Source organism: Acanthaster planci, linkage group LG11, assembly GCF_054643075.1.
Source record: "Acanthaster planci isolate LZ-2023a linkage group LG11, COTS_SCS, whole genome shotgun sequence".
Lineage (NCBI taxonomy): Eukaryota > Metazoa > Echinodermata > Asteroidea > Valvatida > Acanthasteridae > Acanthaster > Acanthaster planci.
Window position 1 is genome coordinate 13,031,873 of NC_141787.1, and position 17,180 is coordinate 13,049,052.

Sequence of the window (17,180 nt, forward strand, 5' to 3'; positions counted from 1 at the left end):
AGATTATAGAATTAATATCTCTAGCCTAAAAAAGCCATTGGATATGATGAGTGTATCTCAATTTATTTCGTCTCACAACTTAAGAAGCTTAGTTTTTGTAATTCACAGTTGAAATGAGAATCTTCTTTTGACGACTGACCAAAAATGTGACCCGCTCACAATGTGGGCTTTCCAGTCACGTATATAACTTGGTTGATTGGTTTTTTTTTTGTTTTTGTTTTTTTCAACTTGTATCACCTTTTCCTGGAGCGAGTCACAAATGTTTGAATGTGTTTCTGTGACATTTGTCTCTCCTAACTTTTCTCTTGTAATTTTTTCATCAAATGTTTAATTCCTTTTTCATCTTTCCCCTGAGCATTACATGCAAATTGGCCAAAGGATATGAAATATATGAACACCACACAAGCGGACTTTCTGTGAATTCTAGTTTTCGGCCTTCAGACTGGTCAGGGAATTTGTTATTGACCAGCAAACAGTGTCAATGACTCTCTGCTGTAACCATTCACCAATCAATGTCACCAGGTGCCTGGATATCTGAGTTTTAATAACAGTTAGACAAATGAAGGTCTCCTGTTAATTTTTTTTTTTAGGGAATCGGAGAACAGAGAAGGTCTGGGGGTAGTCCTTGGCTATGCCGGAGGGGCTGATTTTTGGTTAGAGGGGAGAAAAGGATTCCTGGGAGGATGTGCCAAGATTTTATTCCCCTCCAATGATGAATCACTTTTGCAACTAGACTTGACTACATGTAAATGTACACATTGAAGAAGGAACGGGAAGTCTCAGCTTCAACAGTTGGCGTTCTGAACAAAGTCACAAGTGACTGCAGAGACCCTAGCCTGTGCATCACAAATTCATTAACTCAAAAATGGCATTTACATACTTGGCACTTTGAATAATATAGCTCTGGACTACAAAATGTAACCACACAGTGGTGACTTGTGCATTTCCTCCTAGGTAACAGGCGCCAGTCCAAAGGTTGGTAGATCCACCCGGACGCAAGGTCCAATGGGTGATCCTGTTGCCACAGTAACCAATGATATTTCCTTGCTGCCTCTTTCCAAAGAAACCATTAAGTCCCTCAGGTTTGAGGACCCTCCCCCTTTTTTACCTAGTGGTAGGATCCAGGGACTATTATAATGTCCAGTCTGTTACTCACGGTCAGTCGGCCTTGAGCTGGTCAAACAGCTCAGGCCAGACAGCAACTAATCATTATGGTCACAATAAGTCTGGACAGCAAGGCCATATGGTCATACCATACATGTAGGACTGTGAGCTACGGGTACTTACCAGAGAGGCAAATAGAGCAACTTGCATAACATATGGATTACGGGTAGGCATTATGCACACAAGCCCAAGGCTTTTTTGGCTCAAGGACCCTGAGGCTAATTGCCTGGGGAGGGGTGAAGTAAGGCCCTTTTCTAGGTGAATACTTGGAAGGGAGGGGCCCTGCAGTTAAGCTCACCAAGTTGAAAGGACAACCTTTTCTCCACATGCCACATGTGGAAAGCCTAATATTGGTACTTACTGACGTTGAGTTTCCAAATCTTCCATGTACATATACGAGTATAATATCTTCTGTGTTCTGTGACTTTCCTCATCTCTGTAGAAAGTGGCTGGGTCTTGTTAATTTGAAAAATTTCAAAACTGGGAGGGGGAGGATATACCGGAAGGCATGGGTAGGTATTTTGGCAGCGCTTTGTACATGTACATGTGCTTCACAGGAGAAGAAATCACCATGACAAGCAACTAAATATTTGTACAGGGCAGCTAAAAGGAACGATGACCTCTGAATTATTTTTTTTTAATTCCGGGTGGGATGAAAATTCATAACCCCATTCAAGGTTCACGTACATGTATTTATCCGGTTTCAGTGTCATTCTGAAAAACGGGGGCAAAATGTGTTTATTCATCTTTCTCTCTGCCCATGTCCCTGGTGAAACCAAAATCACGCCTCACTGGGTTGGCCCACCTCACTTTCCGAGAAAAGACCAAAAAATCCTGTAAAACAGAAATGCCAGCATGGTGTGGGCAGGAAAAGGTCCAACAACCAAAACAAGATGCATTACAATCCATTTTATCCCAAGCTTCCTGCCCTATTTATGTGTGTTTCATCGGGGGAAAACCATGTGCACAAAGTGAAAGACATGTCACAGGATGGGCTTTGATATACATGTATTGGGATGAAATTTAGAGTTTTTGTTTCAAAACAACCAAAAAACCCTGCCTCAATGCATGTACAAATTTAGCTATCAGTTCAAGGGACAATACATATGACTGTAACACTATATCGCATTTCCACTTAAAAATTACCACAGGGCATTCTGAGTTGAAGCAAAATAATAACAGTCTCTCAGTAAAAATTACATATATGCTTTTGCAGAGGAAAATAACATGTGTCTTGCCAGTCTGCAACCATGGAAACAGAACTTTTAATTTGTCCCCAGTGGTTTTTTGCCATGTCATGGTTTAATTAGTTAGCTCTGCTGTTTCTAACAGTAACTCGATGCTCTGTGGTAAAGGCTATGGTTTGTTGGGTATCAGTGGTCATCTGGGGGGGACAACCTAGTGTGAAGGATCTGGGACAGACCCTCGGTCTCCAGGCATTCAAGGACAGGATAAGTTTGAAGAGCAGCAGTCATATTACTAGATGGCACTAGGGGTGGACATACAGTGTTATCACAGGCAGAGACTTGTCTACAGCATTGGTTGAGTGTCCTTGGTCACCTTACCAGGACAAGTCCATCCTGGTGATTTATAGAGGCAACACTTCCACCCACCCACCACCCAAAGAGATAGCAGCCATGTCTCTTCAAGAGGAAGACACTTCAGTAACTTGGTCAAAGACAGGGTCCGACTGATGGGTTGAATCACATGGTCCGGTGTTGAATCAAAAAGGTCCATGGTTGAATCACTGTACTAACTATATTTCAATCATGGTGCTATCTATGGGAAAGGCTATCATTGTAGAGCTTAATTGAACCACTGACTCGTCCATGGTATGAATCATGGTTCCACCTATGGTTTGAATCATTGACTTATCTATGATTTGCATCACCTCAGGGTTGTCCCTATGGCTGGAATCACCGTCAAATGTATGGTTGAAACATGCTTTTATCTGCCTACCAGATTATCGTGGTCTTATCTTGTCCCTTTCTTTGTTTACCGACCATACCAATGCTAGCCTAGGAAAAAAAGCAGTTTATTCTTTCCTTTTCATTCTTTTAAGTGTCATTTCATCCTGGGATTTATTTGTTAATCCTTCTCTGAGATACAGAATAGCATACAGGAAATGTTATTTCTGACAGGAAAAGACCTCTTTGTTGATCCACGTGCTATAGATAGCTATCCCAGAAAATGTGATCCATCAGTACTAAAATAACCAGCTCAGTGAAATTTACCTTAAAAATAAACAGGTTGTACCTGTTCTTGGTTCAATTATGAACAGAATGCACCGGAATGCAGCAGCTATACAGGGTCTATGTGGACCTCCAATTTGTCATTCTTATTCATTACAGGAGGTAAGACTACCTGACCAGTTCAGGGTAAGACAGCCTGACCAGTTCAGGGTAAGACAGCCTGACCAGTTCAGGTTATTTGGGTAATGCATGAAAGTTTCTTATTACCTTGTTGATAAATCTGATGGAAGGCACAATTTTCGTTTGCTCTAAAAGTGGGGGCTACTGCGTTATGGCAGTGTTTGTCCAAGTTTCTTAGAAAAGGAACTTTTTACTGGACCACAATTCGCAGAGCCACCCACTCACAGCGAACCCAAGATACAGAATGCACAGAGCATTTCCGAGAGGAAGGAATTAGTTATGTTTGCTCTGTAATGTCCGAAACCCATATAAATGAAGGTCTTTTGGCAGCTACTAGTACTATGCAATAACGCAAAGCATCAGAGGCCACAGGTGCATTAATGGGCAAGGCTTTGTTGAAATACACCAAAGTCAGTCCTACACCTGGGCATGAGACTTAATGCCGAATGCAGGGAAACCTGGTCATTAGGCGTAGCCCACGCAAAATACATGGAACAATGGTTTCATAACAATGAAAAAATTTCTGGATGGTCAGTCAATCCTAGCCAAGGTGTCTGCTGACAGTGACGGCCACAGGCTGCTGAGAGTCTGATGGTCTGCTCAAGGTCGGGTCCAGGCCTGCCGGTGAAACTGGTGACCTCAGTCCAGGTGCTGAGATCACTGACCTGTTTATGGATACCGACTTTCCATCTGGGTAATAATTACAGCAGACCGAAGGATTTTTTTCAGAAGATAACAAACACTTCCTGACAGAATGAGCATATTGCCAAGTATTAGCCAAAAGGAGACGAGAGGAAAACGCGAGAGAAGCCAAGGTCTATCCAAATTTCCGGCCAGGTCTGCAGTGACAAGGTTCCTAGAAATTCCTCTTCCTTAAAGGGGAAATGATAGACGACCTTCACGAGTACAGCAAAATATTAGCCTGCACAGAAAAATTGGAGCTTGGAATTAAAAATTGGACTTAATACCACTAAATTTAACTTTTTAATTGACAACAGGAAGGCCTAGGAAATTTGGACTATAACAATTCAACCCAACTCAACCCAAAAGGAGCTACCTCGGTGTACAGTAATTCTTCTCCAGCACGGAAAAAAAGTCTTTCAAAAATCCATTAAGACTTATTTTGGAGCAGTTTAAAATTCATTTGAAGTCTTTGGAAAACAGTAAATTTCATTTCATATTCACAGAATGGGCACTTTGGAGGAGGAGGACGGAGACTTGAGTGCTTCCAGGCAGCTCACTGGACATGACACTAAGTGGTATAAGATTATATCTCCTGATGGCAAATGACAGGACATCCATTTCATTCCCCATTCAAAAAATGGAGGACAATCAAGACACTTTGGCTCTTCAGTCCAAAGAAATGCCACATTTTGTGTCTCATCTTCTGCATCTTAGAATCTTTAGTGATTTTTTTTTGGGGGGGGCATATTTCAGAGACGACCCAGGTTTCATCAATGCTTTGATTTGTTGATTTGGCCTGATTCACACTTCAGTCAGGTTCCAAGAGTGATGGAACATACTGTATTTGTTCTTGTAGTTCAAGGCGAGACAGAAGGCTTGGCCAAGCAAAAAACCAAATGCAGCAAAAACATGAACCCTGAAAATCTCACATTACCCCCCTGGACAGATCTAAACAATACCATCTGGTTCCCATGAGGCTGGTGGCCCTTGGAGTGACCAATGACCAACAAAGGCCTCGGAATTGTCAAGGACAGTTTAGAAAATTGAGCTGGCTCATGGGGGAAAACACCTTGAGATCCAGGGAAAACCAGACAATGTTATCTCACTGTTACAGCCAAGATCACATGGCAAGGTTACCTGGCTGGTGGCACATTGTTAGGATCGTTGATACTAACATCACATTGGTGTCACTGGTGACAAGAAGGATTAGGGGGCTTACTTTCCAGCACACCATGGCACAATCAAAAAGATACAACATTTTGGGTATATTCTAGCAAGCATCTCCAGTGTACATTTCCTTTCACGTTGCTCATGGAGGCAACGTAGAAACTGTCTTGGATTGCAATACACATATCTGCCACATCAAAACGAAACAATGGTAAGGGGATGTCTGCCAATCATTCCAATGCCTGTGTCTCTTTCCCCATGCCCACTACTCTTGACTGCTTCTGGCTCAGATGTATTCCCTCAGAGAAGAGACCAAAGAAGAGTGATTAAGCATCACAGACCCCCCCCTAAAACCTTTCAACATGAGCTGGCTGTGGTTGCATTGAGTTGATCTACCAAAAAGAGTCAAGTCATTATGTAAACAATCCAAATGTGCATGTTTCCCAGCCATACCCTGCTGCAAATGTTGAACGGAAGTCTTAAGAACAATTTACACTTGCTTTCCCAAATGATAAACTTTTATTCCAAGCAGCTGCTCTGTCAACTCAACTGACCAAAAGAGACTTATTCACAGGATCGTAGTATTGGATTACAATATTGAATTTCTTAACAAATAACAGGCAGCATGTCCAAAAATGATCCAGAGTTACCACTTCCTGGAAAACATTCATGGTCCCTCCAATCCAACCACAGCAAAGTTGGCAGGCTTCCACAAAAAAGAATCCTTGCTAGTGAATAGCACAGTCCTGACCAATCACTGTCTGGTGACCATGCTACAAACAAGCCTGTCTGTCAAGCCACGCCTGCTTCCTGACCAATCAAAACCAGCAATCAATTCTAGCACAACACCTGGCCGAGGCCAACCCAGGCAGCACAGGGTAGGACTTTTCAATGTCACTCCCTGCGTCAGCAAAGTCTGCTGACATGCTGTTATGTAACAGTGATGGTAGCACCTTGGAAACTACAGGGGGGGGGAGAAAAGTATATGAGGGCAAGGTACATTATATGCCATGAAGCAATTCATTTTATTCCCGTCTACTCCAATTATACAGGGAAAACTGCCATGACGTAACAATCATTGGGAGACAGACAAACATCTTACCCTGCTGGGAAAATATACCGTACAGTGCCGGGAAAATTTCTGACTCTCTTGAGTAATTTGAGTGAGTCTTTTTCTTTGCTGGCAATCACAGACACTTGATGAGGCCTTAACGATTCCTCCATGAGTAGCTGTTGCCAGGAGGGGCTTTCAATGAGCCATTAACTACTGATTTTTTGCTCTTACGAAAAAGAGCTACCATGCATAAATTAGTTACTGTGTCTACTCCAAATGGCTGAACAACCTTCAGTATTAAACATGATGCCACTTCACTCCAGAACTGGACTCAGTTTTAGAACAGAAGGTTTGGACATATTTTTTAAATCAGTTGACCTCTGTGATTGGACACAAACTTTTTAAACTTTTGACAAGTAACAATGACTAGATTTCTTGATGATTCAATTTTTAAAAATTCAAATAATGGGGAGGGGGACACATCCTTAGTACATGTTTCCCCCACCTCCTCCAATTTGCCTCTTTCCCTCCACACTACACTGATGATATCAATTTCGTCACCCCCCCAAGCTCTTGACACTTTACTGAAGGCCTTGAAGAATGGCTTCAAGGCTGTAGTACAATTTGGTAGGGGGGCAGGTGCAAGATACAGCACTAATTAATCACTCTGGTCATAAGTGTCCCCCCTACTTGCAAATCCCCACCAATGTGGAACTGGCCTTGTTGAGCAGCCTACATAATACCATACCTACCTGCTCTGGCCTGGCCTGAAAGGAAACTGACCATTACCCTTTGGCCACTCACTCACTCCTGCTCACTCCATAACCCAGAGTCTGGTGAGCAAGGAGTAATTACTTCATGGGATGTTTGACTGGACAGGGAAGACTTGGTCAAAACAAGTCAATTCACTTGATCGATGCTATGTGTACAATACGGGCATTTCAAAATAGTGTGCCTCCGAGAGAGTTTGCAATGCACTGGCCAATCATAATGTGTGAAATCCGTCAACCAAATGCGCGTTTGGAAAGGGTCGACAGATTTCGCTCATTGTGATTGGCCAAAGCGTTGCAAACTCTTGAAGGCTCACTATTGTGAATTGCTCGTATACAGATAATGTACAATCTGAGTTTGATTCCTGCTGTAGAAAGGCAAAAGTTCTACAACAAGTTTAGCCTTTGCCATATTTTCAGCCTTTATCTTCAAGTTTTTTAAGCTTCAGCCTTCGATCTCAACAGCGGCCGTTCACAGCACCTTTGCAAAGAATGTGCACCATTTTTGCCAGTGACAGTTTGGGACAAGTGCATTTAGGCAGACAATGGAAAATGACACAAGAATGACTACTGGTAATGACAACCACTGGTACACATGTAGAAGGAAGCAATATGAGTAAACATGTACACAGGGTCATTACTCTAAAAGAAAATTGGTAAATTATACATTACCAGTATATCTGCACAAGCCCTGTGATTTGGGTATTTCTGACTATGTTTCCCATTCCATACAATTAAAGACATGTACATACATACATAAACCTTGGCACGTTTTCAAGAAAGGATAAAATTATTCTTCTTGAATGATCTCTGATTTCTAACTCTTGCATCAAACAGTTTAGTGGATTTTTAAGTTTAAGAAACATCTGCTAGCATTGTAAACAAGGACAAATAAAGTAAAAATGACAAGTTGTGGTGGAATAGAGATCACCTTTGAGCAAAGCTGTCCAGGAGAATGTTTTGAGACAAAGCAGCTCCAACTTTAAAGCATACAGCACTTAAATTTTGTACTTTGACACTTGCTTTCAAGTTTTTTTAAGGTGCTGGTTGTCCTTTCTGAGTTAATAATGACCTGTTCTTGATCTGTTTGCAGATGGGAAAACAGTGATAACAAAAAACGTGCAGGCTCACATGATTTCTGAGAAAGTCTAAAATCAGTAACTTGATTAATACATGTACATGTATGATATATGTGTGCATGTACGCACATGCAACTATCAGTGTATTATTTGAAAGAGGCTTCAAACAAATGCAGGAATGTGCTTATTTTCATATGATTTAAGTCCCAAAATAGATTTTCATGTTTGCCTTGTTATTTGTAACCTCACAAAAAGAACTTGAACCCTAGTAATGCAGAAATGAGTAACACTGTACTTATACAAGTAGTGCCAAATTGCCATTTGAAAATTACACTCAAAGTTGGGTCAACTTTAAACGAACATTTTACTCTGACAAGGCTGCAGTGACCTTCTCAAAGCTTCCAGTCACTTAACTACAGATAAAGAGCCAAACACAGTAAAGTTCATTCTATCAGCAAAATAATGCGAGAAAGATTTCATGTTTTTTTTTATTTGCAACAGTTGCGTGCATTTATTTATAGAAAAATGTGTATCTCTGTTGACAATGTAGCACTTCTCTCAAAAATAAACAGTGATAGTTCAGTAAACCGGTTCAGCTGAAGGTCAGAGTTCTGAAGTTCACTGTTTTTTTTGGTTCATCATACACCGCAAGCACACAATTTGAAGTGCTTGTATTCATATCTGAACTTCACTGTAGCTTTTACAATCATAGCACACAATCATACCCTGTACCATTAAAAAAAGGACAACAACACCACCCAGTGTTTTGCAGGAGACAGAAATAAACAAATTTCTAAAGCAAAGTTCAACACTTTAAAGAGTTCACTAAAGAGCAAAGTGGTGCTACAACTTTCAGAACCGACTATGCACCATTACACGCGTTCATTTGTACCATCAGTCATTGTAATCTACAGCTAACAGCTGCCAAATTGTTTGATGGTAAATTTTGTTTAATTAATTAATCTGGAAGGATCCTTAACAGCCAACATTAGCTGTCAAATTGTTTGATGGTAATCTGATTTTTAATCTGGAAGGATCCTAAACAGAGGAGGAAAAGAACGGAAAAGATCAATTTTGATCTGCAAGATAAATAAATGAAATTAATGACAATGAAACTGCAGTTTAACAAGTAATTTTCAAAATGAGCTGGCATGTTGGTTTGAAAATTAAATCCAACAATGCATTGGTATCCAGGGAGGTCTGTTATCAACTTTTCGTCTTTGTGTTTAGTAATTCAAAAAGGGGGTTGTGATTCCAGCTTGAATGGTTGCACAAACACCTTGTAAGTTAAGGAAAAACACCACAAAATGACAAGTAAGTTGTACTCTAGTTGATGGTTAAACCAAGAACTGTCCATTTGAGAAAGGCTATTGGTATGTGTGAATATTTTACCTTATCAATAGTACGGGACAATTGTTGTCTATTAACAACTGTCGAAAAGACAGCAATTTCCCCTTCACAATATACATTTTCTCCATGTTTATTACTAATGAAAGTTATAAATTTCTTTCCTTGCCTGAAAAAGAGCTACACTGTATGCAATATTGATATTAGTGCAAACAAAAGTCACCCCAATTCATATTTCTACCCTAGAAATTACAAACGTCACATCTCTAAAAGAGGTCTTTAAATTTTAGACTTTAAAGCTTATTCCAGCTTACGTACTGGAAAGTCTACATGTACATGCAGCCAGTATATGTAAATAATTGTACAAATTGTATTTTGTTTCTAGATTCATAAATGTTGAGTGGCTGCATGACTAACCAATGCCTTCGCTATTCAGGATTTCCTTGTACCAGATTTTATTTATCTTCTATTTTCTCGGAAAAGCACTGGTGATGCGCTTCCCATGCACTGCAGAAGGTCATCTTTTGTGGTTCCGGGTGGGGCTGAAAAGTTTCAGACCCTGTTTTTTCAACTCATTTCGTGGAGGTTTTGGGGGAAACCGTCAAGCCAGCTTCCTAAAAGAAAGGCCTCTCTCAAAAGAAATGTGACCATCACATGACAGATTGGTATTTTGGACTTTTTCAATTTTCGAATGACACAACCAGAAATCACACCCAAGCTACTGGCTAGGCATACTACTAGTACTACTGACTGCCACCAAGATTTGTAGTCAGTTTCGTCCAGTCTACTCTAAAAGTCGCTTGGTAAATTTTGGGAGTGATGACAAAACACTACAGATCAGTTTGCAGGGCTTTCTCCCACAAGCAAAACGCAGAACAAGATTTCCACCACCATAGGGGAAAAGGCCTATTTTATCTTGAAGTCAAAAGGGTTTGTAGCTACTGGTAGCTGAAGTCATTAAAAAAATAAGGCCATGGGGTAGATGGTCATTAGCTGTCCCAGAGAGGACATCACACATGACTGGATAGGAATTAATCTAGATGGCTGACAAGAGAAAGTAAGGTTTGGCAACCACTGACCATGAAGGTCCTGCTGAAAGTTTGGTTTTTATGTCGGGGCAAATAGGCTTTGCATGACCACACACACAGCATACAATCAGGCTTCACATATTCTCATACCCTTTGCATGTATAACACCAGAACTTGAAAATTATCTCCAAACATGTAAAAATTGTTCCCAGACAACAAAAACTAAACTTCCATCCCTTAAATTCTGCAATTTTACATTGGTCAATGCAATGTACAATTAACTACATGTACATGTACTATACTGTACATGTACATGTCTGTTGACATCAGTACATGTACATGTACATTGCAAACCCCAAAGGCAGAAAGGGTATTGTTCTAGCCAAAGACCAGCTGTTACATTCAATTTCAAATTCCCTGAATTTAACAAATGCCAAATTACCTCAGATTGTGACAAACTCGTACCAGTGATTACATTATTAGGGAAATAAATATGATTCATATACTTTTGAGAAGAAAATATTAACCACGGCATCTTAGCAATTATTGAACCAATGGTTATAAACCATGGGCAAAACCACTTTAAAAAAATAAGTCTTTTCCTAACTTCTACTTAGTTGATTCTCAGGAAACTGAAATTTACAATCACCTGGCCAGAGAGGAGCTTATTGCCTATAGAGTCAGACAGACTCAGGGACATGCTAATGCTTTGTTACGTAACATGTCTGACAAAGCTGGCCAGCAGCAAGCCAGGTGATACCATTCTCAATGTCACCAGCCATGGAGGGGTGTGAAAAAGGGAAGAGGTTTTCTTTTCTTTTCTTTTCATTTTTTATTTGGGTTTTGGTTTTCCCAGTAGCTTTTATATTAAATTGGGGGTGTGGCCAGGTGAAAAAAGTCCAAAAGAATATCGGCTTTGCTGAAAGAATGAGGTAAACTTTCTGCTTCAGTGCTAATGATGTCACATGCAAACTGCATGACAATTCAGCTTAGCAGACTCTGGCAATGTACCAATTCTACGGCCTTCAGAGACGGTCTCACCTGCAGCCTAGAAATGCAGGAGCCCAACTCCTGGCATACCAGCAAAGTCATACTTCCTGCTTTGTTAGGAGCAAACAGCCGGTCCTTCAAATTTTTTTCTATCCCATCCTTTTCCCAACTTAACAATTCCATGTACATTGTACCTTAGGCCACCAGCAGCACCATTCATTTACAATCCAATGACGCATTTGGGTGTAAAAAAATTTTAATGGCCCTGATGCAGTCAGTGTTATAGCTATCCGTTATGCAATATCCTTGATAAAACTTGAAACGAAAACGCAAAAAAATTTCAGGGTCTTTTTCCTATAGATGAACCAAAGGAATCAATAAATAAGGCTTACACCCACCATACAAAGAAACCCCTGGGTTTTTCAAATGACCAAGGCTCAAGGACGCTAGACTGTAATCTGGCTCTTTTGTGTACTCTTGACCATTGTTGTGCAACAGGCTGGAGTGTCTGGTAACCAGGCACAACTCTCCCCAACCAACAACAGGTCTCAAGGTCAGACAGTGTTATTAGAGGCTAAGTCTCAAAATCTTGGGCCCCTTGACTCCCAAGAACTGACCATATTGTTTTGTGGCCAGCCTACGCTGTTGCCAACACAAGGCTAATGGTTACCCAGAACCACCATGGCGAAGGAGACTGAAACAGAGAAGGAGGCTGGAAGGATTGCGGGGGACAAAATGTGGACACTTACATGTAAGGGCCAGGGTCTCAGCCAAAACAACAACACCCCAAGGACAGAAAAAAACAAGAACAATAACAGGAAAAATTGAGAAAGGGTGTGGAATGGTTTAGTCTATGTGTGTCATTCTATAAATTGGGAGACCAAAAGTGCGACATTGTTGTGTACCTTTTACACCTGACCTGTGCAGTTTGATCTTGAAATATAATTGAAATTAATCAATTTCAAACTATTTTTTTTTGACAGGTAGCACGTTGTCTGCAAGGCTTACATGTCCATGTAAAACAACTCTTTGAAATTGAAGAATGTGTTCTACATTTGAAACTGCTAACAAGTCTATCGGTAGATTCTCTCTCAAATAATGACTGAGGTTTGCGAGTAAGCTGTTAACAACAGGTACATGCACAGAAGAGCAAAAATCTCAACCTCCATGACCACGACTCTCACAAAGACTCTCAAAAACACTGAGAAATCCTATCCCTGGGGAACAAGCTGATGCCAACATGAGGGTACTGGATCACAGGGCAACACTAAATGCCCCCCCCCACACGCGGCACACACACACACAAAGACAATAAATCAATGTGCACTTTGCAAGATGTTTTCAAGTTTCACTTCAACTTCCCAGAATTACCCACGTACAGGGCCACGCAGTCGCTATAATGGATACTGTAATATGACATGAAGCACCAAACACTTGTTTTATTTTTGTCTTCTCTTTTCAAAATGGAGCCTGTCTGTCGGGGACTTTTTCAAGCAAAAATAATTCCATGCACTACAGCATTTTCCTGATTTGATTTCAAATGCCACACCAACCAAATTTGTAGTGCAATACCCTGTCAACCTACATGTAACATGTACTGTAGGTGGCAGTTTCACAAGATAACAAACAATTACTAAAATAGACCCACTTACAACCTGGCAGTATAATATTTTGGAAAGCAGAGTTTTTTCATTCTTCAGAGGGTAATTCAGATTTGTTTCTATGAACAAAGGCAATGCAGTTGTGGCAGCTGCCCTTCTTATTTCACTTTTTTTCCACACGAGAGAGAGGCACACTTGTCACATGCAGTTTCGGGTTCTTTTCCCCTCGTCTTTGGACAGCAGTAGCAATTAGAAATGTAGGCCTTCCATGCAAAATGGAAAGCGTCCTGGCAGTACCGGTACAGAGACATTGCAGACTAAGACCTATTCACTGGTGGGATTGGCCTGGCTCCCTCACCTGACATGAATCATTGCCTTCGTTCCGAGGTCTTGTGAGCCCTGACAGATGTTTCCCAAACAGAAAAACAAGCCCAGATAGTTTGATAAAAAAAAGGGGGGGGGAAAATGAGCTCTAAAAAGGCCGGGGGTTCAAAAAGTCACTGGGGCGATTTGCCACAATAATACAAGGTGGAGGGGAATTGGGAAATGGGAAGGAAAATTGTCATTAAGGAGCTTTACAAATGAACGTGATTCATGTTTTTCTACGGTTTTATTCAGTTTAGGCACATATGCAGTCATGCTGTCAAGTTGCTTGGTCTTAAGATTCTTCACTTTCGTATAATGGCCTTCAAGCACGTACGCCATGTTCGATAAACACGTTAGACCTTGTTGAAACTTAGAAAGTGTGAGGTTTGTAAATGTGAACTAGAATTAAAACTACCATTCACACTTCGAAAAAAAAAGGAAATTTGTTTTTTTTTTAAATGCTACAAACTTTTAATAGTTTTTAGGCAACCTGATTAAACTGTACAGTACCTAAAATTTCTGAAGTTGATAGTGCCAAAGATAGGGCGAAGGATTCAGTTGACTAACAAATTACATGTATGTACCAAAAAAATGGAATTTGAATTTAGACCTACCTTCAAGCATCATGCCCATCTGTAAACATTTCTGAAATCGGCAAAATTGGCATCGATTTCGTTGCGCTTTTGTGACTTCACAGTTCCCACTGCCAACGCATGTGTACACCCGTTTGTTCTGAACTGTTCTCTTGAAGAATCCTTTGCACCCCTCGCATGTGATGATGCCGTAGTGCAGGCCTGTAGCTTTGTCGCAGCAGATGCTGCATAGCATCAGGGAGTCGTCCTCATCCGAGTTGCTCTCCTCGCTATGCCCCTGACTGTCCAGCCCTGAGACGGCGCTCTCCGACTGCGAGCGCAGCTTGAGTTCGTTCTCCCGCAGGAGCTGGTGGGGCTGGAATGGCAGTTGCGGTGGGAAGGGGAAACGTGAGGAGGCAGAGGAAAGCGGGATGCCGGCAGTGAACGGCGGAAAAAGGAAGTTGCCGCCGGGCAACGAGGGTGGGAGGAACGCACTGGGCGTGGGAAGACTGGGCGTGGGCGAGGGCTGGCAGCTGGGCGAGGACAGGACGGAGAAAGGGCTGATGGCACACATTGGGGAGTCCACACCCCCTAGGGAAGGGCGCTTAGCCTTCAGCAGCAGCCCGCCCTCCGGGGCACTGGAGGTAGCGGCGGGGGACGGTGGGATCAGGTTGGGCACCATCAGTAACGGGGGTGGGGGCAGCGGCGGGCGGCAGTGCATGGAGATGCCGTCCACGGTCGACTCTTCGCACATGAACACCTCATCCCGTCCGGGGCTCTTAGCCAACGGGGAGATGGACAGGCGGTCGTCACTGCCTTTGTACAGACCACTCCAGCGCTTTGTGGGCGGCAACTTCTTGAAAACTGGCTCGTTGTTGTTGTTATTGCAGACAACTTCCATCTTTGGTGATTTGGAATTGAGGCAGGTCCCGTTGGGAAAGTCAATATCTATAGAGCAGCGCTTCATTTCGTCTGTTCTGTGAACCTGCTGAATGAAAGTACACATTGCACATGAATAGTACTATCACCTGTTAGCTGCCAAACATGCATGCAAACCTGGCAAATTTGCAATGGTACTGCACCAAATTTCATTTGATTTTCCTTTGGGAACTCTGCTGAAACAGCTAAATGCAATCATTAAATTCGTTAGGAAACCATAATGGACAGCAGTGGTACACTGAAATGCGTGCTGGCACCAAAGATCGTATAGCGCCGCGAAGTGGCACAAGATGCAGAACTTCACCATGAATGCACGTAAAACGTTGTAATCGCATGGGCGCCATTTGAGCAAGCGATACGCCTGTGCAATGCACATTAATGCACAGGCACAGGAGCCGCAGCAGGCACGTGCACCTGGTGAGCTTGCGCCGTACAGCATAACCGTTAACTGCACAGGTGTATCGCTTGCTTTTGGGCAGAGTTATCCATCTTGTACCTTCGGCGCTATACGATCTTTGGCTGGCACAAAGAAAGAAGTGACAATTTCTAGAAAACAATTGATTGGTAGTTCGTAATTACGTTTGTATACTTTTGAAACAGATTACCGGTGCATTATTCTGCCATATGAAGTACAGTACAAGTTGCCATAAAAGTCAAGTTGCTTCAGTTTGCTCAAAAAACTCTTCAACAGAAAAATGTCGGCATATTTCAGTGAAAGTGTAAGTTGAAAGTGCAAGTAAATGGTTTTCCTAGAACATGTTCTATCAGTGAAAAAAAAATTTGTTCTAAAGACAAAAATACTTTGTGGAAAGTGTCTTCTCACCAGGCAAAAATAATGTGCTGCGACAGATGACTAACATGAGGACATCATTTTTCAACATTTGGTTGCTGTCATTAATTGAGCTTGTTGAGTCTCTTACTGGCTTTGCTTGCCAGTAGAGTACATGTACATAAGGTGTAAACTGCAGACTAAACTGAAATGCAACTACAAACTCAGAACGTTGGATCTCTGAAAGGCACAATAACTGAACTGTAAATTCATAACATCATAAAAATTAATGCAAAAGAGAAATTTAGTTTCATGATCTGGTTAGTAGGCAATTCAGGTATGAATAATTCCCTTCAAATTAGGAGAAAAACTGGAGAATCCCATGAAATATGATAATCCTTCCATCAAACGGTTCCTCCGATTACCTACCACAGTTTTGAAATGAAACTCTCAGAACATAAATACATGTATATTACATATCCTTACATATTTAACAGGCACGACACACCAGTGCTGCTTGTCTCATCTGATAGTGTGCAGTGGCCATTTGTATTTTTTTAGGTTCGAAATGCAGATGTTTGGTGGCTATCATAAATTCATAATAAACTGTGCCATGGATCAAAAGGAGCCAGCGGAACAGGTTGGTAAAATATCAACTCAGGGTTGTGTATGTGTGTCGCTGAACAGCTTGTTAATATGGTGCACTCAACTGAGTTGACTCACATATTACGGGGAAACACTACACAGCAAAACCACGCAGCATTCACATTTTCAGGGGGTATATAGCAAAGTGTTTCTTTCCATTCGTATTAATAATAAATCACAAACGGCAGAAACAAAAGTAGACTCCATCTTCCCAAGTGCAGCTTTTTCAAGTGACCATTTCTAGGCAAGCCATCCCTCGATTGAAATGTGAAAAAAAATCTGATGTGTGCAGGAAGGGCGGTCTTTCTTTAATTATGCATCACACCGACTGCAAGATTGTTCCTGTGCTTTAAATGAGGGACTGACAGACTGACGGACCAAATGGACTGCTAAAAGCGACCCTCCGAATGAATGGAGTATACGTCATCGGTCATTTCACAAATTTATTTGAAGTGACGGAAATCTTGCCTGAAGGCATGCACAAAAATATTACAAATGGTGGCAGCGAAACCTACACCAGCAACATCCATCGATAATTTCCAGTCACATATTTGAGGAAAACAAAGTGATGGTTCATATCAGGGTACCCAAAACTCAAACACATAAAAATCTACCAAGAGGTCCAGTTTGGGG

The 17,180-nt window shown here is 41.5% G+C and overlaps 1 protein-coding gene across 8 annotated transcripts in view; it reads right to left on the bottom strand.

The window, feature by feature from the left end:
- Positions 1-17,180, bottom strand: part of LOC110987672 (nuclear receptor subfamily 6 group A member 1-like) — a 46,696-nt gene that overhangs the window by 12,910 nt on the left and 16,606 nt on the right. For 5 of the 8 annotated variants that reach the window (XM_087143314.1, XM_022250609.2, XM_022250615.2 and 2 more), the window contains exon 2: positions 14,237-15,179. In XM_087143314.1, the coding sequence (XP_086999440.1) occupies positions 14,237-15,161 (925 nt within the window). In that variant the 5' untranslated portion in view covers positions 15,162-15,179. Of the gene's footprint in view, positions 1-14,236; positions 15,183-17,180 lie in introns of all 8 variants that reach the window. The other 3 variants (XM_022250608.2, XM_022250613.2, XM_022250612.2) reach the window with 1 other exon arrangement.